Below are 26,269 nucleotides of genomic sequence, written 5' to 3' on the forward strand. Positions count from 1 at the left end.
CCACTGTATAATCATAAGGAATTTGATTTAGGTCATATCTGAATGTTCTAGTGGTTTTCCCTACTTTCTTCAATTTCAGTCTGAATTTGGCAATAAGGAGTTCATGATCTGAGCCACAGTCAGCTCCTGGTCTTGTTTTTGCTGACTGTATAGAGCTTCTCCATCTTTGGCTGCAAAGAACATAATTAATCTGATTTCAGTGTTGACCGTCTGGTGATGTTCATGTGTAGAGTGTTCTCTTGTGTTGTTGGAAGAGGTTGTTTGCTATGACCAGTGCATTCTCTTGGCAAAACTCTATTAGCCTTTGCCCTGCTTCATTCCGTGCTCCAAGGCCAAATTTTCCTGTTACCCCAGGTGTTTCTTGACTTCCTACTTTTGCATTCCAGTCCCCTATAATGAAAAAGACATCTTTTTTGGGTGTTAGTTCTAAACAGCCTTTAGGTCTTCATAGAACCATTCAACTTCGTCTTCTTCAGCATTACTGGTTGGAGCATAGGCTTGGATTACTATGATATTGAATGGTTTGCCTTGGAAACGAACAGAGATCATTCTGTCATTTTTGAGATTGCATCCAAGTACTGCATTTCGGACTCTTTTGTTGACCATGATGGCTACTCCATTTCTTCTAAGGGATTCCTGCCCACAGTAGTAGATATAATGGTCATCCGAGTTAAATTCACCCATTCCAGTCCATTTTCATTCACTGATTCCTAGAATGTCGATGTTCACTCTTGCCATCTCCTGTTTGACCACCTCCAATTTGCCTTGATTCATGGACCTAACATTCCAGGTTCCTATGCAATGTTGCTCTTTACAGCATTGGACCTTGCTTCTATCACCAGTCACATCCACAACTGGGTATTGGTTTTGCTTTGGCTCCATCCCTTCATTCTTTCTGGACTTATTTCTCCACTGAGCTCCAGCAGCATACTGGGCATCTACTGACCTGGGGAATTCCTCATTCAGTATCCTATCATTTTGCCTTTTCATACTGTTCATGGCGTTCTCAAGGCAAAAATCCTGAAGTGGTTTGCCATTTCCTTCTCCATTCTGTCAGACCTCTCCATGATGACCTGCTGTCTTGGGTGGCCCCTCTACATTTCAGTCCCCTTATGTGGAAAGTAGAGAAAACAGCTCCTCACTCATGGAGTTGCTATAAGGGATAATCAAAGCAAAATGTATTTTCACCAGAACCAACTTTTGCATTGGGATACCATGGTTGTTTATTTGGGAGGCAAATAATCTTGTATATTCTGTGATAAAACTCTTAGAAGAAAAAACATAGGCAGAACACTCAATGACATAAAGCAAGATCCTCTATGACCTACCTCCTAGAGTAACAGACATAAAAACAAAAGTAAACAAGTGGGACCTGATTAAACTTAAAAGCTTTTGCACAGCAAAGGAAACTATAAGCAAGGTGAAAAGACTACCCTCAGAGTGGGAGAAAATAATAGCAAATGAAACAACTGACCAAAGATTAATTTCCAAAATATACAAGCAGCTCGTACAACTCAATACCAGAAAAACAAATAACCTAATCAGAAAGTGGGGGAAAGACCTAAACAGACATTTCTCCAAAGAAGACATAGAGATGGCTAGCAAACACATGAAGAGATGCTCAACATTGCTCATTACTAGAGAAATGCAAATCAAAACTACAATGAGATATCACCTCACACTGGTCAGAATGGCCATCATCAAGAAGCCTACAAACAATAAATGCTGGAGAGGGTGTAGAGAAAAGGGAATGTTCTTGCACTGCTGGTTTGCGTGTAAATTGATACAGCCACTATGGAAGACGGTATGGAGATGTCTTTAAATAACTAGGAATAAAACCACCATATGACCCAGCAATCCCACTGCTAGGCATATACCCTGAGAAAACCAAAATTAAAAAAGAGACATGTATCCATTTGTTCATTGCAGCACTAGATGCGGCAACCTAGATGTCCATCAACAGATGAATGGATAGAGAAGTTGTGGTACATATACACAATGGAATATTACTCAGCCATAAAAAGGCAGATGAACCTAGAACCTATTAAACAGAGTGAAGTAAGTCAGAAAGAGAAATATAATATCATATTCTAATGCATATATACAGAATATAGAAAAATTGTACTGAAGAATTTATTTACAGGGCAACAGTGGAGAAACAGACAGAGAATAGACTTGTGGACATGGGTAGAGGGGAGAGGGTGGGATGTATGGAAAGAGTAGCATGGAAACTTCCATCACCGTTTGTAAAATAGATAGCCAGTGGGAGTTTGCTGTATGGCTCAGGAAACTCGAACGGGGTCTCTGTGTCAACCTAGAGGGGTGCAGTGGGGAGGGACATAGGGGGAAGTTTCAGGAGGGAGGGGATATAAATATATATACCTATGGCTGATTCATGGGGTCGCAAAGAGTCGAACACAACTGAGCGACTGAACTGAACTGAACTGATGGCTGTTTCATGTTGAGGTTTGACAGAAAACAAAATTCTGTAAAGCAGTTATCCTTCAGTTGAAAAATAAATTTTAAAAAATAACCAAATTTTGTGGAAAGGCAATCAATTCAGTTTAATTACTAAAAAGGCTACATGACTAAAAACACAGTTGATCTTTTCATTTTATATTACACATACCATTTGATAGATAAGAAAACTGAGATTCAGATAAACAATGTAACTTGCACAAGAACTCAGAGCTGGTAAATGTCAGTGCTGGGGTACACGTCAGACTGAGATTTTCTTCTTTGTGGAAGTGCACACACTCATTATGCCTGAGAACTGAATACACACTCACCTGTGCACACACACAGAGAATACCCATATACATACTTACACAGATGCACACAGACCTGTATGTGTGTATGCAAATACATGAACACACAGGGACACACATATATAAACGTGTATACACGCAGACATACAAAACACAGGCATACAGAGACTGGCACAGTCTATGGCCTATATCTTTATTCTTTTGGAGAATTGAGCAGAAGATTGAAATATGAAAGTTTTTTTTCTTAATATGTGTTAAATCTCGTTAAGCTCATATTTCGTTAAGGAAAGTTCCCAGTCAGTTCCCTCAAGGACAGAGGGAGGTGTTTGTCTCCCTGGGTGCATCTGTAGCCTTCTGCCTATTAATTGGTGACCTTCTTTGAATAAAGTCAACATACTGCCCTCTCTTTTACCTGATCATCTTAAGTATCCAGTACTAAAGCTTCCCAGGTGGCTCAAGATTATAATCAGAGACCCGATGTTAGTTAAATAAAGAGGTGGAGGGGATGTCGTATCCTGAGCCTACCAACCCAGTGTGGAGACTGGCTCAGTTTGGGTGACGCTTATTCCATCAGCCCTTCACCATGTGTTATATAGAATAATAAGTGCTCTCAGATAAGTTGAATTATTTAATGGCAAAAGCTGTCACCTCAGTGGTGGCCCTGAACAATAATTCACTTGACAATTCTGTCAACCTGAAGACTGATCCACTCTTTAAGTCCTAAATAATAAATAATAAAAATGGCACCTCAAACGAGTTTCAAGGGTTGCTGTGCCATCCAGTCTAAGCAAGAACCTTTTTAACATCTCTTCTATGATTGAACATCATTACTGTAGAGACACTCTCATTACTTAATGTATAGCCCACGGGTCATGTGAAAATCCCATTTAAGCAGTTGAAGAAACAAAAATCACTGCTAGGTCAGATTTGACACAGCATTAGTTTGGCTGTGAGGCAATCAGACAAAAAAGGGGAGAGGCCGTTAGGGATTGGGAATTTTCTTTTTGTCCTATTTCTTGTGTGACTATAAAGAGTCTTAGTTATCTTTTATCTAAACATAGAAACTGATTGAGGTTCATGAAAAAAAGATGATGTTTCATGAGAAATAGTAGGTACAGCTGCCTTTAAAGAAGTTAGTCAAAAAACTGTGTATGAAATTTTGGCTCACTTTCTGCTTGAATAATGCTATCCTATCTACTGTGTCAATGAAAAGAACCAAAACAATCTATAATTAGGAAAAAAAAGGTGGTTTTTTTGGGGTGCTCAAATAGCATTTACTAATAAAACACCATAAATCATAAAAGTCTTTCCAACTTTTTGTTTAAGATGGGAAAACTTCTTACACAAAAACATAAAGCAAATCTAAAACATGAATATTTAAAGAGTTGCACTTACTAAAGAGAGACTGTAAGACCTGGAACCCACTTAGTGACCACCTTGCTATGTGTCAATCGGGACACAGTTGGAAAGATTAATTCTGATCACTACAGAATCCACCAGCCCTCTAATCTTCAATTTGTAAACATGGGAGTGAAACTACTGTTGGTAGAAGGTTTCTGCAGATCTGAGAGAAGTTAGATCAGAAATAGCCCAACACTTATAAGAACAATGCTTCCCAAACTTTAATCTGTACATGAATCTCCCAGGGATCTTTTTAAGATGTATATTCTCAAAAGCACTGGGGGAGGTCTGAGATTATGGATTTCTGACAATTCCCAGGTGATGCTGCTTCTGCTGGTGCCTTGATTTACCTCTCTGTATCAAAAGCTCCTGGTATTTGAAAGAGATGTTTTGCACCTGTGCGTTGAGAGATGTGCTGTGGTCAGCTCCCCTTAACAGGCTCTGACCTAACTACAGGAATTTGCCTGCACAGAGGAGACTAGAGGTGTCTGAAAGTGACCTTTGCTTCATTACCATGCTAAGATCTCTGCCTGACAAGGGATTTAAACTCTATCAGGCACAGTTCTGGCCAGGTGCAAAGGAGCAGAGAAGATTGCACATGCCCCAGCTACCCTGGCTCTTCTAGAAATCTCTACCCCTTTCTTAGAGCCCCAATGATGTAACTGCCTCCTACCACTTAGGTTGTCCCCTCGCGAAGGTGCTTTTTTTTTTAAATTAATTAATTTATTTAATTGGAGGCTAATTAGTTTACAGTATTGTGGTGGTTTTTGCCATACATTGACATGAATCAGCCATGGGTGTACATGTGTCCCCCAATTTTATCTGAACCATACTGAGAACTGTAGCCCAGAAGACAGCTTCCCAAGTTACTCTGAAAAAAGAATTAAGAACATTAAACAAGTCAGGGATGCATTTCGTCAAGGTTTCAAAAAAAAAAAAAAAAAAAGAAACAGACCACCTACACAAAGAGTCAATATGGCCTCGGCGCCTGGGAAGTGAGTCTTATCCTCAAAGGACCAACATTGGAATCCCAGGAAGAGGGGCATTTAATCTTTATTTTTAACATTGATGTTCTTTACTCCTGGTCAGTGTGCCCTTTTCTTTAATAATTAAATCAGACATACAGTGTTTGTTTAATAGGCCACAACCAGGTTAGGGCATTGGAATGATAATCTCTGTTTTGGGAACATGGCTATACTGAAAGGTCCTCTGAAGGACCCTTCATTATCAGCAGTAAATGTCAGTTTGCTTTTGATGATACTGCTATTTCAAATTTAGGGCTCTAGTTTTAAGCAAATGAAGTATCTGCCTGAGAGTACATGTTAGATTAATTGGGTGATTGTACCATATTGGCCAAAGTTCATTTAAAAGACATGTAATGTTTAAGACGCGGAGAAGGCAATGGCAAGCCACTCCAGTACTCTTGCCTAGAAAATCCCATGGATGGAGGAGCCTGGTAGGCTGCAGTCCGTGGGGTCGCTAAAGGTCGGACACGACTGAGCGACTTCACTTTCACACGTTGGAGAAGGAAATGGCAACCCACTCCAGTGTTCTTGCCTGGAGAATCCCAGGGACGGGGGAGCCTGGTGGGCTTCCGTCTATGGGGTCACACAGAGTCGGACACGACTGAAGTGACTTAGCAGCAGCAGCAGCAATGTTTAAGACATGCTGTCTAATGGTCACATTAAATTCAGTAGCTGCTCTTCTTGCTTTGAATTAGATATCAGGAAAGTAAATCTTATTTAACTTTTTATCAGTAGTTCAGTTGCTAAGTTGTGTCCAACTCTTTGTGACTCCATGACTGTAACACACCAGGTTTCTCTGTCCATCACTGCCTCCCTGAGTTTTTTCACATTCGTGTCCATTGAGTCGGTGATGCCATCCAACCATCTCATCTTCTGTCACCTTCTTCTCCTCCTGCCCTCAGTCTTTCCCAGCATCAGGGTCTTTTCCAATGAATCAGCTCTTCACATCAGGTGGACAAAGTATTAGACCTTTAGGTTTGGCATCAGTCCTTCCAGTGAACACTCAGGGTAGATTTCCTTTAGGATGGACTGGTTTGATCTCCTTGCTGTCCAAGGGACTCTCAATAGTCTTACCAGAGCCCCTATCAAAACTACTCTCATGGATTATAAATTAATCATAATTTTAATTTTTACCTTTAAAGTATAATATTTGAAAAGTATTTTTATCTTTCTTTAGAGTTAGTTATTATTCATGATGTCACTTCCTATAAAGAAAGCATGATAAATTCCTACTTTAGTTTAAAGAAAAGTTGGGTTTTTTTTTGTTTTTTTTTTAGCAAAATAATTTTTAATTCAATGTTTTCTTATTTGCTTTGCCATCAGAAAGCTTAACTTTTTTTGTCCAAGTATTCAATATTCACTCAAGTCTTATGTCAGAAAGTGTCCTTTATTTCTTCTTTTTTTTGGATATTTTTGGTCCTATCTTAAAGTAGTTTGGTTTATTAACAGGTACAGATCTGCCCAAGTCCTCTTAGAGGTAGAAAGAATCTAAATTAAAATACATTTTTAAACAACAAATCTGTTGTTTTTACTGCTATTTCTCTAGTATCCAGGACAGTGTTTGGTAGTGAAAATATTTATTGAATAAAGAGTGATTGAATTTAGGTGGGAAGCAATGTTTTTCAATCTACATATAAATGGATTAGAAGCCTGTTTTCCCTGGTATCATACTGCCATGTCTAGAAAAAAATCTATATAAACACACACCCTCACACATATCCATATGCCTTGTTTCAAAGTTCCAGACATATTTTTAATTCGTACATAATAAATACACATCCACAGAACATGCAGATATACATATGCATGTAGTGGTACACATAAAATACATTTATTTTTGTGTATGCAAATTGGATATGCAAATCCATATTTAAAATTGCATTTTCTGTCTGTTTCCTTAGTGGGATTTTAGTGTTTTTTGGCTCGTTGTCAGGGTCTGAATTGAGAAAGAGGAAAAGCAGAGGGCATGAGGGAGAAAGATGACAGTAAGTTCCAGAGAGAAACTTGAATATCTCCCATAAATAGGAGATATTAAGGGAGATATTCTAGGGCCATATTGGTAGGTAGATAAAGCAAATCTCGGATATCAATCAACTTCAAAATGTCAGTGGTAGCAGAATAAAATGTTGAATCGGGTAACTTCAACTGTTAGTTTCAGAAAGAAGCAGGCTGGCTGCACAGGGGTGAGAGAAGAAGAAGGTGGGAGAAACAAGCAATTATTTTTCTGCCCCGGGATACGCTTTAGCTAATGTTTCTGAAAAGAATATTGACTTGTTGGGCTGTTTTTCTCTTCAGTTGCTTATTTCAAAATCTTGAGGAAAACACTTATAGAAAGGCTGAGGAGTGATTCAGCGCTCTTATTTGTAAGCCTGGAGTCACATCCCTAATGCAGCTTTTGTCTGGAGAGGCAGCAGCTCAGCTCTGCAAACAATGTGCCATCACTGGGTCTAGAAGCTCTTTTGTTGGATTCACTGCTGCAATGTGAATACAATTTTGGTTGTTGCTTCCAAACCAATGCACATGGCATTGGGGATTGGGGGGAAGAAGGGGCGGTGGGCGTTCATCTCCAGGCGGGAGCCATTGTACACTGTTTGCAGTGGGGGAAAACATTTCAGCATAATCTGAAGACGTGGAAAAAGAGAAAATGTAACCAATTACCCCCCTCCAACATACACACACAGGCAGAGGAACCTCATGAAAGTGACTTGCAGCCTTAATTCTTGCTGTTCACAGCCTGCTCTCTTGATAAAGACCTTGTCATTCTGACTCCTGCAATGAAACGCCACTTGCCTGAACTAACAGGCTTCAACATAACCCACCAGCTCCTGTCTCTTTACTGCCTTGCCTGTGCACATCTGTCTGGGTGTTGTCCCTGTGTCCTGAGAAAACATCTTAGACCAGAATCCTGGTGGGGACCTGGAAAGGAGCTTACTGATCAGCTAGTCCAACCTCACTTTTTTTTTTTTTCCCCAGTAGATAAGCAGCTGAGACCAGAGAGGGAAAGAATTTCCTCTAAGGTCACACAGAGCCTATTTTAGAATCCTAGGTACTTGCTATACCACACAGCACTGTCTCATTCTTCTTTCTAAACTGACCTTTATGGAAACAGTGCCTTTGTCCTTAGCCCATGTCTGTCCCTTGGTATATCACCTAAAGTCCTCTGGACTTCTTCAGGATTAAGTAAAGACCACAACTTTCTTGGGCCAAAATCTGCAGTCTGCAATGAAATGAAGGATCCCACTCTTGATGAATAGTCATTTTGTGTTCACACCAGCCTCATGGCAACCTTGCTCAGTGAATATTCATTAACCTATTTATGAGATAGGGAAACAGAAATTAGGGTTCACACTTGGACCTATAGGTTCTGTTTCTAAGGTTGGTCTTCTTTACCTCTTGTCACACGTGTGCATCCTGGAATCTAATGCCCATAGGCCACTCCATCCATACAGTGTTTTCCTCATACTTTGCTCTTGCCTCAGGGCCTATGCACAAGCTGTCCAACTCTTTGCTGTCCGACTCTCTGCGACCCCATGGACCACAGCACACCAGGCTTCCCTGTCCATCACCAACTCCCGGAGCTTGCTCAAACTCATGTCCACCAAGTCAGTGATGCCCTCCAACCATCTCATCCTCTGTCGTCCTCTTCTCCTTCCGCCTTCAATCTTTCCCAGGATCAGGGTCTTTTCCAATGAGTCATCTCTTTGCATCAGGTGGCCAAAGTATTGGACCTTCAACTTCCACATCAGTCCTTCCAATGAATATTCACGGTTGATTTCCTTTAGGATTGACTGGTTTGATCTCCTTGGAGTCCAAGCGACTCTCAAGAGTTTTCTCCAGCACCACCATTCGAAACCATCAATTCTTCAGTGCTCAACCTTCTTTATGGTCCAGCTCTCACCCCCATGCATGACTACTGGAAAACCTTAGCTCTGACTATACAGATCTTTATCAAAACCACCAATGGACAGACAAATCTGATTGTCAGCACTCATCTTAGGCAGCCTACCCTTTAAAAGAAGAGTTCACATGCAGTCAGAGAATGAGATGCTCTATCTGAATTCTGCTAATGAGACAATCCTATTGTCCAAAACTGATTTCACTATCTATAAGATTCTCACTTCTCTTAAAAAGTCTCATTTAGATTTTCAAAATCGCCAAAGAGATAGTTGAGGCTAGCCTTTGTTTCTAGAAGAATCTGTGAGATGCCTGAGCACATGGAAATCATAGAAGCCTCTTTGCTGTCAGTGCAGGGCCCTGTTTCCTGGGATCTCATTGAAAATCACAACAGAGACCAGGAAAAAGGGACCAGGAAAAAGCAGATGAGGTGCACCTTGAACGCTTGCCATCACTTTGTATTGTGCAAACCGAGGCCATGATGAGGTTCCTAGACTCTCAGCTTTAAGCACCATTTTGCTGGCAGATCAACTCACAAACCCCACAATCAGAAAAAACTTCGTTCAAGTGATCCTGAGACCAGGAAAGCAATCACAGGGAACGGGAGTTGTCTTTACTGAAGAGCTAACTAGAGTCCATTCCATTTGCTATGCAGAGAAATTGATGTTTGCCATGGCATAAAGAAAATCCCACTTCCCAACAGGGCTGATATAATCCACTAGGAGAGGATTTTCCCAAAGATTAAAAGAAAACCAGACTCTTTAGGAAGAAGAAAGGAAGTAGGGCCATCCATTCATTCCCTGAAAGAGCATTCTGTACTTTATCTATAGTATCATATATAGGGGGTTATTTTAAGTCACTTCCCAATTACAGTGTTCCTAAAGCAATGCCAGATGGGCTTAGATTTTTATCAGAATGGATTTTTGCTGGACAAACTACAGAGATGTTTCTCTCTGGGAACAATGGGTCAAGTAATTACAGTAAAGTGATGGAAAGAGTTTAAATCTCATAATCAAGTCTTAAAATCTGAACCTTGGTTTCTTCCTCTTTAAAATGGAGAAAATAATAGCTACTTTACCAGGTTGCTGGGAGATTAAGTGGGATGTGTGTATTGACCCATATACATAAAGATAGGCACTCAGTAAGTGAATCTGAATTTATAGTTTAATCACAACACCATCTTAAGAGACTATAGATCGTCTTTGTACTCCTCTCACGTGGCAGCCTTTGATACATATCAACCGTTTATATAAATTTCAACGTTTTCCTGGGACATAATACTGATTTTTGTTGTTGTTGTTGATGATTACAGGGTTATTGCTGCCCAAACAGTTCCTCCAGGGCTCAACTTCCCACACTCCAGGAGGCTAATTCAGACACAGCTGCTGATATTTACAAAGTATTATCAGAGCCCTTGGGCCAGTCTTGGATTCTGGTGTGCCCACATACTACCCAGTTTAACTAAAGCATTGAAACTAGCAGGAGGCATCTACATTTGCTGAATATCATTTCTGCTTGTTGGAGGTTTATTTCTTAGCTCCTCAAGTCTGCAGGCAATATGCCTCTCTATTGCAAGAGCCTGAAATTCTGTTAATCCTACAATCAATAAAGGGTAAGAGGACACTCTGAATTTCAAGATTCTTAGTCCGACTTGAAGTGATTTTGCAAAAGTAGAGCTTCGGGCAAAACCACATGTGACTAATTATGTCAGCCCACAATCATTTAGGAGCACTCAGTTCACATAGGAGAATTCTTAAAAGAGAAAGAGGCTAAGCAATTGAGTTTCAGTTTTAAACTGATTCATTTGGCTAATAATCAAACTTGCATGGAGCTGGAACTCCTTAGTGGATCCGTTTTTCATCTTGACAGTGGCCGCATTTGCTGAGAAATATTTCTGTCGCATTAGATATTTCTTGTGCTGTGTTAACCATCCTAACAAGATCCATAATGGCCTAAGCTGGTAGGCATTCTGTCCTTTGTGAAAAATATCACCCAGGGGTTCGTTTGTTTCAGACAGGGTTGAAATTTATGCACAGAGAGTGAGTTGGCTTCTAGTGTCCCTTTCCGTATTAGCACAAATCACTGTCCCTAGCCCCCCAAATATGGGCTGAAACTAGTACTGGTCTTGTGAGGGCAGAATGGGCCATAGCTGTCTCATCTTGAAAGTAGTATTGGGTTGGCCAAAAAGTTCATTTGAGTTTTCCCATTATATCTTATGGAAAAACTCAAATGAACTTTTTGGCCAACCCAATAGATAGTGGAGATGTTTAACAGGACCTTTCTACAGAAGTCTTGAACTCATATTTCTTGCATATGGTGTTGATACCCAATGTATCTCTCCAAGGAAATAGACCCAAAACTCCAAGTTGAGTCAAGTCTCTAGAGTAAAGGACACACTCCTAGCTACGGGTGTCTTAGGCACAGTTGATTCTAGACATGGGGTCTCCATAATCTGGTCCCACAAACTGGTGAAAAAGGGCTTCTCAATATATGACTAGGCTTATCCTCAGACCTTTGGCTGCAAAGATGAGGGCAGTGAGACTAGAGACCACCAGTAGGACCCACAGCCCCCTCAAGGACAGACAACTGGCCACACCAAGCGATTTTGTCATCATTCAAATACACTCAAGAATGGTACTTCCCAGGAAGTGCTGGTGTGATGTCAAGGTTCAGGTTTTCTCTTAACAGAGTTTTACATGGACTGAACAGATGGTAAGTAATCACTTCTTTTAAAGAACCTAAAAAGGATAGATAAAAGATTGTGAAATTGTGTCCCTCCAAATCAATTACACTAGTATGGGAAACGGAAGACATCAGCTAGGAATGGCATTGGAACAGTGGATCAATGGTGTTGGTTTACTCTACATTGAAAATGTGTGATATGGCTATCAACAGCCCAACTTATTCATTAATGAAAGTGCCCAGAATGAGGATGGCAAAAGACCTTCCCCAGTGCAGGCAAATAAACACCTCTTGGAGTTGCATTCAGCTCCATGCACTGCCTTCTAAAAGAGAAGGGTATGTACATGTCAATCCCAAACTCCCAGTCTCTCCCTCCCCACCCTAACTCTTCCAGGCACACACTGCTATACTTAAAATAGATAATCTTCAAGGACCTACTGTATCACACAGGGAATCCTGCTCAATATTCTGCAATAAGCTAAATGGGAAAAGAATTTGAAAAAAGAATAAAAACACATATATGTATATTTGAATCACTTTGCTGTACGCCTGGGACTAACACAACATTGTTAATGAACTGTACTTCAGTATAGAATAAACACTGAAAAAAGAAAGCTTTGACTAATACAGGGCTCACAGGAGCATGGCCAAGACATGAGCCTGGAGCGAGGCCCCAGGGTGAAGTGAGAGGAGCCAGGTTCAAGTGCCTGAAGGAGTGTCATGAGGAACAGGATTGGACTTATCCCATATGGTTTAAGGAATAGACCTGGACAAATGCATGGGCCTACCAGCCCAAGCGGACAGCCATAGCTGTTAAAATGTGCGTTGTGTGACCATGAACTACTAATAGCTGGGACTCTCAAATGTGGCATGGGTGACTTTGCCAAAGAGATTTTAAAGGAATTCACATTATACAGGGAGCTGACCTTGGCAAGCTCCGAAACTCTCCCAATGCTTTAAGTCCAGGTATTTTTCTAATCCCCACATGTTTTGTTTGATAAAAGAAAATGTCTATATTCTTTCCCTGTACTTTTGCAAATCATAGATCTAGAAATTTGAGTGAATTGTGTTTTGAGATCTTTCTTGATAAGGAATTACCTTGCAATGTACTTGGAAGAAGGGTGCTGACATCTTTTACTTTGCATCAGAGAATATGTAAGTAAGGTATAGGGAGTGTTTATAGCACTCCTCTTAAATCCAGAACAAAGAGGTAAATTCTTTTTGGGATTGAATCTTCAGGTTACTGAATTCAGTAGCATATAGAATCCATTAAGTATAGAAAAGATGGATATATGTTTTCTCACTAGAAATAAGTTGTTGATATTGTTCAGTCGCTAGGTCATGTTCAACTCTGTGACCCCGTGGAATGTAGCACTCCAGGCTCCTCTGCCCTCCACTAACTCCTAGAGTTTATTCAAATTCATATCCATTGAGTCAGTGATCCTATCTAACCACCTCATTCTCTGCCATTCCCTTCTCTTTGACCTTCAATCTTTCCCAGCATCAGGGTCTTTTCCAATGAATCAGCTCTTTGCATCCAGTGGCCAAAGTATTGGAGCTTCAGCTTCAGCATCAGTCCTTCCAATGAATTTTCAGGGTTGATTTCCTTTAGGACTGACTGATTTGCTCTGCTTGCTGCCCAAGGACTCTCAAGAGTCTTCTCCAGCACCACGATTTGAAACTATCGATTCTTTGGTGCTCAGCCTTCTTTATGGACCAACTCTGACACCCGTACATGACTACTGGAAAAACCATAGCTTTGACTATATGGACCTTTTTTGGCAAAGTGATGTCTCTGCTTTTTAATACACTGTCTAGGTTTGTAATAGTTTTTCTTCCAAGGAGCAAGCATCTTTTAATTTCATAGCTGCAGTTACCATCTACAGTGATTTGGGAGCCCAAGAAAGCAAAGTCTGTCACTGCTTCCACTTTCTCCTCTTCTACTTGCCATGAAGTGATGGGACTGGAGGCCATGATCTTAGATTTTGAATGTGGAGTTTCAAGCCAACTTTTTCACTCTCCTCTTTCACCCTCATCAAGAGCCTCTTTAGTTCCTCTTGGTTTTCTACCACTAGAGTGGTAGCATGTGCATATCTGAGTTTGTTGATATTTCTCCTGATAAACTAGATTCCAGCTTGTGATTCATCCAGTCTGGCATTTTGCATGATGTACTCTGCATTTGAGTTAAATAAGCAGGATGACAGGATACACTTTGTACTCATTTCCCAATTTGAACCACTCAGTTGTTCCATATCTGGGTCTAACTATTGCTTCTTGACCCACATAAAGGTTTCTCAGGAGGCAAGTAAAGTGGTCTGGTAATTCCATTTCTAAGAATTTTCCACAGTTTGTTGTGACCCACACAATCAAAGGCTTCAGCATAGTCAATGAAACAGAAATAGATGTTTTTCTGGGATTCCTTTGCTTTCTCCATGATCCAACGGCTAGTGACAGTTTGATCTCTGGTTCCTCTGTCTCTTCGAAACCCAGCTTATACATCTGGAAGTTCTTGGTTCAAATACTGCTGAAACCTAGCTTAAAGGATTTTGAGCATATCTTTGCTAGCTTGTGAAATGAGCACAATTATCTGGTAGCTTGAACTTTCTCTGGCATTGCCCCTCTCTGGGATTGGAATGAAAAATACCTTTTCCAGTTCTGTGTCCACTGCTTAGTTTTTCAAATTGCTGGCATATTGAGTGCAGCACTTTCACATCATCATCTTTTAGGATTTTAAATACCTCAGCTATAATTCCATCACCTCCACTAGCTTTATTCATAGTGAGGTTTCCCAGGTGGCGCTATTGGTAAAGAACATGCCTGCCAATGTAGGAGACATAAGTGATGCGGGGTTGATCTCTGGGTCAGGAAGATCCTCTGGAGGAGGGAATGGCAGCCCACTCCAGTATTCTTCCCTGGATAATTCCATGGACAGAGGAGCTTGGCAGGCTACAGTCCCTAGGGTCGCAGAGAGTCAAAGACGACTGAAGCAACTTCACACACACACACACACACACACACACACACACAAATAATGTATCCTAAGGCCTACTTGACTTCACACTCCAGAATATCTGGGTCTAGGTGAGTGACCACACCATCAGGTTATCTGGGTCATTAAGACCTTTGTTGTATAGTTCTTCTGTGTATTCTTGCCACCTCTTCTGCTTCTGTTAGGTCCTTACTCTTTCTGACCTTTATCATGCCCATTCTTTCATAAATTATTCCCTTGATATCTCCAGTTTTCTTGAAATGATCTCTAGTCTTTCCCATTCTCTTTCTTTGCATTGTTCGTTTAAGAAGGCCTTCTTGTCTCTCCTTGCTATTCTCTGGAACTCTGCATTCAGTTGGGTATATCTTTCCCTTTCTCCCTTGCCTTTCACTTCTCTTCTTTCCTCAGCTATTTGTAAAGTCTCCTCAGACAACCACTTTGCCTTGTTGCCTTTCTTTTTCTTAGGAATGGTTTTGGTCCCTGCCTCCTGTACAGTGTTTCACACCTCTGTTCATAGTACCTCAGGCATTCTGTCTACCAGATCTAATCCCTTGAATCTGTTTATCATCTCCACTCTGTAATCATAAGATGTTTGATTTAGGTTGTACCTGAATGGCCTAGTGGTTTCCCCTACTTTCTTAAATTTAAGTCTGAACTTGCAATGAGCTCATGATCTGAGCCACCGTCAGCTCCAGGTCTTATTTTTGCTGACTGTATAGAACTTCTCCATCTTTGGCTGCAAAGAATATAATCAATCTGATTTCAGTATTGACCAGTTGGTAATGTCCATGTGTAGAGTCATTTCTTGTGTTTTTGGAAAAGGGTGTTTGCTATAACCAGCATGTTCTCTTAACAAAATTCTGTTAGCCTTTGCCCGTCTTCATTTTGTACTCCAAGACCAAACTTGCTTGTTATTCTGGTTATCTCTTGACTTTTTGGGCTTCCCTGGTGGCTCAGATGGTAAAGAGTCTGCCTGCAATACAGGAGACCCAGGTTCAATCCCTGGGTTGGGAAGATCCCCTGGAGAAGGAAATGTCAACCCATTCCAGTGTTCTTGCCTAGGAAATCCCATGGACAGAGGAGCCTGGAAGGCTACTGTTGGGGTCCAAAGAATCAGACATGACCGAGCAACTAACACACTTGACTTCTTCTGCATTCCAATCCCCTATGATAAAAAGGACATCCTTTTGGGTGTTAGTTCTAGAAGGTCTTACAGGTCTTCGTAGAACTGTTCAGCTTCTTCTGCATCAGTAGAAGGGGCATAGACTTGGATTACTGTGATGTTGAATGGTTTACCTAGGAAACGAACCAAAATCATTCTGTCATTTTTGAGATTGCACCTAAGTACTGCCTTTCAGATTCTTTTGTTGACTTTGGGGGCTAGTCCATTTCATCTAAGGCATTCTTGCCCACAGTAGTAGGTATAACAGTCTTCTGAATTAAATACTTCCATTCCCATCCATTCTAGTTCACTGAGTCCTAAGATGTCAGTGTTCACTCTTGCCATCTCATGCTTGACCATGTGTGATTTACCGTAATTCATGGACCTAACATTCCAGGTTCCTATGCAATATTATTCTCTACAGCATCAGACTTTACTTTCACCACCAGATACAGCCATAGCTGAGCATCGTTTCTGCTTTGACTCAGATGCTTCATTCTTAACGAAGCTATTAGTAATTACCCTCTGCTCTTCCTCAGTAGCATATTGGATACCTTTTGAACTGGGGGAGCTCATCTTCCAGTGTCATATCTATTTACCTTTTCAAACTGTCTGTGGGGTTTTCCAGGCAAGAATACTGGAGTGGGTTGTATTTCCTTCTCCAGTGGACCACATTTTGTCAGAACACTCCACTGTGATGCATCCATCTTGAGTGACCCTGCATGGCGAGACTCATAGCTTCATTGAGTTACACAAGCCCCTTCCCCACAACAAAGTTGTAATCCGTGAAGGGGAGAAATAATTACAATCAGATAAAATGGGAAAGAGGAAAAAAAAGTTTTTGGATAACTGAATGAGCGAGACAGTAAAAGCCACTGGGTTTCAATCAAGTTCTTACATATAACAGAGAGAGAGAGAGAAAAGAGAGCAAAAATTCATCAGTTTAATCAGTTCTATTTGTTCTCTTAAAATTAAAAGGGGGTAAATTAGCTGATTGCTAAGGTTTCTTTCATTTTTAATAGTTAATAATTCTGTAAGAAGCCTTGAATAAGAGAAATAGAATTATACACCAGATGAGTAGAACTTGATTTATAATCATTGTATATCAGGTTGCAAAGAAAAAGTAATAGCTATGGAAGAGAAAGTCCATTCAGTAATAAATTAGCTTTTTAATTTGTTTGAAGGCAGCAAATCTTTGTGCTCAGAAACTAAAGAGACACAAAATCAAATCAGCCACACTTGGGAAAAAAGACATAAAATTTCAGAAAGAAATTATGCCCAAACAATGCCTGTACAATGAAGAAAACCACTTTAGTGATCTACATTCACAGTTATTGATTTGTATATTACATGGGGCTGCTGAGTAACACTTACCAGGCTTACAAGATTGAGTGGAAGGCGGTGTGATTGGCCACAAATGTCATCCTAAATCAGTCATGTCATACTCCCGGAAAGCATTCTGATCATTCTCATTATTCTCATATTGGAAGTTAGTCTTGCAAAATACAAATGGAATAGTTATAAATAAATAATATCTAGAAGGCTCTGAAAGTCAGACATTTTCCCAGGTTATCAACAGTAGAGGTTCTCTAAACTGCTTTCCATTACAAACTTGTAATAATCTAGGCCGGTTTTCCAAATTCTAGATGAACAGCTGGACTCAAACCAGGATGTTTGATACAGATAGCTGGCCTGTGACAACTAGAAATGAAAATAACTTGCCGTACTCTATAGATATTCAAAATCAGCCATAACTGTGATGCTCTCCCTTACTTGATTGTCTTGTCTCCTGGGTTTAGTTAGTCCCTAGGGCATGCTGTGATTCATGGGGTCGTGGAGAGTCGGACACGACTGAGCGACTGAACTGAACTGAGGAGTTCAAGAAAGAACATATGGCTGACTCTGCCAAGAGCACATCATATCTAGAAAGTAAATGAGAATACAGACATTACTGATGATGCAACATCATTTTTGCATTCCTACAAAAAGGCAACATTACATTCTATAGCACGGGGCATTAAAATAATTATCAGATTTAGACTTTGAATCAGTGTGCAATGATCAGTGGCTATATTCCTCAAGTTGCTTCAGCAAGACATCATGTGAAGTAAAATGTTCCATGGGCTGTGAGATCAAATCCCAACTCATCCACTTACAGACTGTCTTTATTTTAGAAAAGTCACTTGAAGTCTGTAAGCTTCAGCCTCTTCATCTGTACAGTGGGATTAGCGATGCCTGCCTTGCAGGTTTACTGTAGGGATTAAATAAGATTGGGTTTATGAAAAAATTGAGCTCAGTGTATGACATTTAGTAGACACCCCTTTATGCTCTCTCCCTCTGTTCTGCGTTTTTTTCCTTAAAACCAAGCCACTCAGGGAAGCTGCAGTGATAACAGCTCATTCAAACAGAATATAGATTCTGTGCAGTTAGTATCCTCAGACCCTATCGATTTACTGCCTTTCTTCTGACAAGTAACAGTGGTGGAAGATGGCACACCGGTCTGTAAAGGGGTTTGCAGTTTTACAAAGGACTTGGGCATTTCCTCTCTGTCCTCACAACAGCCCTGTGATGTGGGAGTTTAGAAACTTACCTGACTGAAGAGGAATTGGGGCCCAGGATGGTCAAGCGTCTTGCCCCAAAACAAGCTATCAGAACAGGAAATTGATTTAAGTCTTCTGAATCTTCTGAACCAAATGTCCACTGAACCTAGCAGCAGCCTCTATTTCTGGTTTTCTGAGTTCTCCCTGAGGCCAAACCTTGAGAGCCTTATAGAAGGATACACATTAACACTTGGCTTACTTTGTTTTTAAATATTTGTTTATTTATTTGGCTGTGCTGGGTCTAAGTTGCGGCATGAGGGATATTTAGCTGTGGCATGAGGGATATTTAGCTGTGGCATGCAGCATCTTTTAAGTTGCAATATGTGGGATCTAGTTCCCTGACCAGGGATTAAACCCAGATCCCGTGCACTGGAAGTGCAGAGTCTTAGCCACTGGAGTGCCAGGGAAGTCTCTACCTGGTTTACTTTAGATGCTGTAAAATGTGCAGTTGTATAATGTCCAGGGGTTGCCTTTCATAATCAATTAATTGAGCTGATGGTGTCTTAGTTCTCACGCTGCAGAGCAGGGCCAGGGAAAGTACTATTATATCAATAGTTGAAGTCAGCTCTCTCCATTCTCTGTAGTTTTAAAGATTTGACTACTTTTGTACTTATATTTAGGAAGTCCAACATGTATCAAGGAAACCACTTAAAAGGCCATGGGAAGGATTAATGAAATAGAGCTTGTTTGTTATCTTCCCATTAGTGAAGTCCATAAAGCTGAAAAGAAGGATTCTGAGATAAGAGGACCCTTTGCTTGGAATTCTATAAAAGGAAACCAACCAACCTGCCTGTTCCTTTGCTAATGCAGAAGAGAAACTCAAAAAAATTACCTAGTGTCCGGTAATGCTGAGCTGGCAAACATACAGAAACAGCAAATTACTATCATCTTTGCCATCACATAAGAGATGTTCCAGGTGCTTTTTTTTTTTTAATGCTCCATTGCTCTTTGCAAGGTGCACACTTTTAAGTATAATACAGATGCTGATGAATGAACACAATATTTCTTTGTCCTTCTCCAAGACAGGGTAATTGTGCATCATACATGGCAGTCAGGGGTCATTTTTAATATTTAAATGACATCTGAGTTGGAGATTAAAATTTATAAAGAGCAGTGAGATCCCAGGAAAAACGATGGGAATCCACTTCTACTTTCAAATGTAATAAAACAGATGGGCCTCCCAGTCCAGACTTAAGCATTAAAATATTTAAGATTTCCTATAATGCTGGAAGCCTACAAAAGGAAATTCTCTCTTTCTTTCTATCACACACACCCACACCCACACACACACATTTTGCATTGCAAACTTACAAGTCATAAAGTTAATTCCAGAGGGCAATATCAGATTTTGTTTTTAAAAGCCTGGAATGTCACCTTAGGACCCAGCAGCTTGACTAAGCAATTAGATAATGATGGGGAAACACCTTAACAATACTAAGTGGAGGGAAATAATGATCACGACCATGATCATCATTACCTTGAAATATCCTCAAACATTTTGCAGAGATGATCTAATTATTCCCTTGCACGTCCCTCTTGGGAATGGTGTTATTATTTCCATCTTGAAGACAAATATAATATCTACTCTTGATTTATAAGTGTGATTTCTTACGAGAAGCTTCATTATTTGTTTTCTTTTCATCTTCGCAATGAGACTTAGACACCCGAAATTAACTTCATAGAGTTAGAGGCAGAATGATCTCTGTTTCTATGAATGATTGATTAAAATCTAGTGTTTTCCAAACTGTTTTAATCATGCATGCATGATGTGAGCATAATAAGTTGCTTCCGTCATGTCAGACTCTTTGCAACCCTATGCCTGCCAAGTTCCTCTCTCCATGGAACTCTCCAGGAAAGAATACTGAGGTGGATTGCCAAGCCATCCACCAAGGGTTCTTCCCAACCCAGGAATCGAACCTGTATCTCTTATGTCTTCTGCATTGGCAGGCGGGTTCTTGACCATTCATACCACCTGGGAATCATATCCCCTATAAAATCATAAAATCTTTACAAATATAGAAATTTTGAAGAATCAGATACAAAAATATAATTAAAAGGTCTAGTGCTTTTTCTGAGCTTTCCTAGGGTACATGCAGTGCCCCCCCTCCACCAGAACTTTAGATTGGGAAGTAGGAAGAAGAGGAGGTAGAGAAAGAATTAACATGCTCCTCTTTTTCCTGCCCGTCCCCCTAAATAAGACCTGACAACTGCAACTCTTGCAGTGAGTTTCACCTGAAACTCAAATGGAGGGTAAGAGGGAAATGGGAAGAAAGGTGAAATGAAATGGAACTGAAAGTCAAATCCATTTCAGTTGCCTTCACTAATCAAGGTTATTTTATGACTTGCAAGTTCTCCAGATAACTTAATAGATGCTTGCCTGAGATGTTTTAGGCTGTGTCTAGCTGGAACTGAGCTGGGTAACACTAGATGGGACCACTGACCCTCCAACTGGGTGTGTGTGAGTGCCCACTCACTGACCTTTTGAGCATTATGCCTGCGCAGAACTAAGATTATTGCATTTGTCCAATCACCTTTCCCCGTGCTCCCCATGTCCAAGACCACCTTCTTCTTTATTCATCATCCCGTAAATATCCAAACCCTCTGCTTTCAAAAGGCAGCTTTGAGATTTGCCCGCCTGTCTCCTCACTTGGCTGCCTTGAGAATAAACCCTCCCTTTACTGAAAACCTCAGCCTCTCAGTGGTTTGCCTTACTGTTCTTAGGGCAAAATGAACCTGGTTCACTAACAGTAGGAAAAAAGAAGAAATGGATAAGGAAATAAGAAAGGAGTAGGTAATCAAAACACTGGGTGGCTGTTCCTACCTGTCGGTGCTATGATAGAGGATGCTTCCAAAGGGGCTGTATAGTTTGCTAGGACTGCCATAACAAAACACCCCAGACTGTAGCTTACACAATAGAAATGTGTTTTCTCAGTTCTGGAGGATAAAGGTCCAAGATCTTGGTTTTGATAGGTTCAGCTTCTCCCGAAGCTGCTTTCCTTGACTTGGGAGAAGGAAGGGCTTCCTGCTTGCTGTGTGCTCACATGGTTGTTCCTCCATGTCCATGTGCCTCTGCTGTCTCTCTGTGTATCCCAGTTCCCCCTTACAAGGACACCAGTCAGATTGGTTTAGGGGTCACCCTAACAGCCCATCTCTTTAAGCCCCTCTCTCCAAATACAGTCATATTCTTGGGTACTGGGAGTCGGGCTGAGTCTGGAGGAGACACAGTTCAGTCCATAACATGTGCTTTTACTTAAAAACATCTTCGACTTTCAAGCAAGGGAGATATTAAAAATATAATAATAACCATACAGCATAAGCACTGTACAAATGGTTGTTAAAAGATAAACTGAGGCACATTAAAAGCTTTTAAGACTTTATTTGACCAAACATGGATTCACAAGAAGCAAGAAGATTGTCTGATTGGCTTTAGCTTAAGCAGTTGCCTTACTTGTGACAGTTGGCTATTTGAGATTGGTGGCTCCTCAATTTCATTTTCTCCAATACTAGTGTAGGTATAGGAATTGCCTCTGGCTAAGGTTTTGGCTTGCTTACATCTACTCCTAACTAAGGCATTAGAGTCACCCTAGTGTAATGGCCAAATGGCCTCCTTGGTCACTTACTTTAACATGGTCATCCACACTTTCTCCCTCTAGTGAGTCTCACCTTTTCCCATCTGTTGCTGAGTCAAGTCCTAGTTAGTCTCCAAAGTTGATTCCATCCATCTGCTGGGGACTTCTTCCTGAGAGCTTACTCCAGAACTTCCAAAGCCTCGGACCAGGCTACTTTCTCTGCGGATGCCCAAAATGCATCTGCATAATAATTTCTGACCTTGTGCTTACTAGAGAGTGACCCACTGCCTCTTTTCTCGTCCTGTAGGATGACAGATGACAAATCCAGACACGCCTCGTGTTTTGTGAGAGCCACTTTTCTTTCAAAGCTCCTCTGCTTTAAGAGGCTTTCCCAATTAGAAGCTGCCTCAGATGGCCTCTCCACAGAGAGTCTCGTGAAGGGCACACACATTGGCCTCATGCTGGCAGTCTCAGATCTTGCAGTCAGCTAGGAAGTGTGGCCGCCCCACCTGCTGCCAGCTGCATTAGTTGGAAGGACAGTGGATCCCTGATGACAAGATTTTGGGAGGTGGTGGTGGTGAAACAAAGTCTCAAGGAGTTCTTTCCAAACTGGCCACAAAACACAGAAATATTTATTAGCCCCTGCTTCAGGAAGGGTTAACATTTAAGAAGAGTTGAAAATATGTGAATGGGGATTATATCCCTATGGATATAATTATGGATGAGGATTATATACTTATCATTTGCTAAGTCATGTCTGACTCTTTGTGACCCAGTGGACTGCAGCACAGTAGGCTCTTCTGTCCTCCACTATCTCCCGGAGTTTGTTCAAACTCATGTCCATTGAGTCAGTGATGCTACCACTATTTCACAATATCACATTGTAAATGAAGTCTCTGTCTTAAAGCACTATTATTGTTTTCCTGACTTCTTTAAAGAGTAAGCTTTGAATTTCTTGGTAGTAGTATTTGATACTTGATTATTACGCATTGATAGTATCATGTGACATAATTGGCAAAATTGATATGGGTGTATCCATTATGTAATTAAGTACTTAAATTGAGTCAGTAGGAATCCAAACACACATTCATTTAACTTAGCCAGCTTTTTGCATATGCTGGAGATAAGATCAAACACTAAAGACACAAAAATGAACACATTCCTGTCCTTGACAAGCTCACAGTCACAGTGGGGGAAGGAACAGGTACAATCTAGAGACTGGTTCTCAAACTGAGCGTGTGTAGGAATCACCTGGGTGACTTGTTCAGACACCTCCCCCTTCACCCCCTCCCCCTAGTTTCTGATTCAGTGGGGCCAGGAATTTGCATTTCTAAAAAAATTTCTTGATGCTGCTGCCACTCTTCTGGGACCACACTTTGAGAACCAATGATCCAATATTACCAGTGTTGGGGGGCTATGGAAGCTTTGAGAAGTTCCCAGCATGGCCAGAGGGAGAGGGGGCAGGGGTCAGGGAAAGTTTCACAGAGGCAGTGATGTTTTAAAGAATAAGGAGAGAAGGGTTAGGATATGCCAAGCACTGCTGCTGCTGCTGCTAAGTCGCTTCAGTCGTGTCCGACTCTGTGTGACCCCATAGACGACAGCCCACCAGGCTCCTCCATCCCTGGGATTCTCCAGGCAAGAACACTGGAGTGGGTTGCCTTTTCCTTTTCCAGTGCATGCATGCATGCAAAGAAGCTTCAGTCGTGTCCGACTCTATGTGACCCTATGGACAGCAGCTCTTCTGTCCACGGGATTCTCTAGGCAAGAATACTGGAGTATTGCCATTTCCTTCTTCCACGCCAAGCACATTTGGTTCTAAAGGATAAAAGTAGGAGAAAGTACATTACATACAGTTGTGTTATTTTTTTAATGTGGATAATTGCATTTGGCCGGGATGAAGTTTGAGTTTGAAGTAGTTGCAGGAGATGAAGCTGGAGAAATATGCAGGGCTCAGAGGGCTCTATTAGAACATGGCCCTATATGAGATCGTATAGCCATGAATCCCCAGAGCCAGACTCCAAGTTTGAAAGGAAGAATCCTGGTAGAAGAATCGTCAGTTATCTTTCATTAAAAGAGGCTTCTTTCTAAGCCTGGACATGACTTTCCTGGTTTTGGGGAGAAATCTTTTTCATTTCTATGAAATGACAATTCTCACTGGAGGTGATGTGGGAGTAGAAAGTGTGTATTATTTGCATATCACTGGAACTGTTTGGGGCTTAAGTTTTTGCTGTTGTTCCCTGAAGTGTCAGTACCTTAATAATTATTTGGTTGATTATGATTGGCTATTGGAAAACTCCAAAGCTTCACCCACCTCTCAGGCAAGGGCTAGAAAGCCTGGGAAGGAGGAAGTAGGCGAGAAGGGAAGCTGAGAGCACAGGTTTTGATGGAATATCCTCCATCTCTTTCTCTCTAGGGGAAGATGACGATGACGACGAATGTGGGGAGGAGAAGCTGCCCTCCTGTTTTGACTACGTGATGCACTTTCTGACTGTGTTCTGGAAGGTCCTCTTCGCCTTTGTCCCCCCGACAGAGTACTGGAACGGCTGGGCATGTTTCATTGTCTCCATCCTCATGATCGGCATACTGACGGCTTTCATTGGAGACCTTGCTTCCCACTTCGGCTGCACCATCGGCTTGAAGGATTCTGTGACCGCGGTGGTGTTCGTCGCGCTAGGAACCTCAGTGCCAGGTAGGAAATACATGCCTATGTGATTGCCTCAGAAATGGAAGCCCTTTCACCTTCTTGACCTTTTTGTTCCTGCGGTTTCAAGGTCTGTGCTGACAAACCTAGCTGATGAAAAACAAAAGCCCAAAGCTATGCATGATGTCACTGCCAGAACATTGTCATGGCATTTCTCAAGGTTAGAAAGCTGGTCCGTGTCATCATGCTGACAGGGTAGCATTCCCAGAGGGCCTGCCTGCCTGCCCAGAGAGAGCAGACTGATTTGATGGCTAGTTTGATAGGTCAGCTTCTTATTACAATTACAACTTTGAAAAACACAGCTGCAGAATCATCTTTAAGAACAAAATTTCTGTCTTGTATGTATTTAGTCAAGAAGCACTCACTGTATTTGTTGGGTGGTTTAGTCACTAAGTCACGTCCGACTCTTCCAAACACATAGACTATATGGGCTGCTAGGCTTCTTTGTCCATGGGATTCTCCAGGCAAGAATACTGGAGGGGGTTGCCATTTCCTTCTCTGGGGGATCTTCCCAACCCAGAAATCAAACCCAGGTCTCCTGCATTGCAGGCAGATTCTTTACCGACTGAGCTATGAAGATAAACGTTTAGGAGCTGATATGATATTCTATTGACCGAAATATTAATGGGAGTAAATAAAAAATTGACACGAATCAGAACAAGGAAAAAGTCATCCTGACCAAAGTGAGCAGACCAGCTGGACATCACTTCATCCATTCCTATAAGCTGAATTTTTCTTCCAACCTACAGCTATATCTCATTATGTGTACTCACTCTGCTAAGTAAGAAAGCCTTCTCCTGAACATTACTTTGAGAGCAGTAATTTTCAAACTTTGTTGGGCGTCAGAATTACCTCAGAGCTTGTTTAAAAAATGCAAGTGCCTGAGAGCCATGGAATCGGAAGGCCTAAAGAAGGACCCAAAATGTGTGTTAAGCTCACAGGTGATTCACAGGTGTATATCAACACATCAGAGTTTATTATAACTCAGGTTCTGGACCCACTCTCCAGCATTGGTTGACATCTTGACAGAGTTACAGGCTCAACTGATAGTATCAAGACTTGGGTCTCTATCAACAGAAACTCAGTGACAAGAGTTGCAGTGGACTTGGGAAAAGGCAGGACTTGCGGGGAGACATAGCTATTCCCTTCCCACCTTCCACACTTTCCAGAGCGTTGATAAAAATGCTGTGACTTCTGCTAACACTTGATATAGTTGGCAACCTGACTTTTGGTTTTTGATCTAAAAACAAGCACAGTTGAACCATGATTTTTTGAGTGAGATCATTAATTGTTCTTCTCAGGTATTTATTATCTCCATGACTATGGATAGATTACTTCTCTGAGCCTCGGTTTCTTCATTTATAAACTTGGGATAACCGTACTTAACTTGCAGAAGAGGGTAAGGATTGGGAAAATGCTGTAAATTATACAGCTAGTAAAGCATCTGGTACATAGAAGGAATTCCATAAAAAAGGAGC

The 26,269-nt window shown here is 41.1% G+C and overlaps 1 protein-coding gene across 5 annotated transcripts in view; it reads left to right on the top strand.

Annotated features, from left to right (window-relative positions):
* SLC8A1 (solute carrier family 8 member A1) overlaps positions 1 to 26,269 on the top strand; it is a 477,484-nt gene that overhangs the window by 387,820 nt on the left and 63,395 nt on the right. For all 5 annotated transcript variants that reach the window (XM_055399277.2, XM_088841524.1, XM_055399275.2 and 2 more), the window contains one exon: positions 24,504 to 24,779. In XM_055399277.2, the coding sequence (XP_055255252.1) occupies positions 24,504 to 24,779 (276 nt within the window). The remainder of the gene's footprint in view (positions 1 to 24,503; positions 24,780 to 26,269) is intronic.

Source organism: Moschus berezovskii, chromosome 11, assembly GCF_049115385.1.
Source record: "Moschus berezovskii isolate FMDL1 chromosome 11, NW_MosBer_1.0, whole genome shotgun sequence".
NCBI classification, from domain to species: domain Eukaryota; kingdom Metazoa; phylum Chordata; class Mammalia; order Artiodactyla; family Moschidae; genus Moschus; species Moschus berezovskii.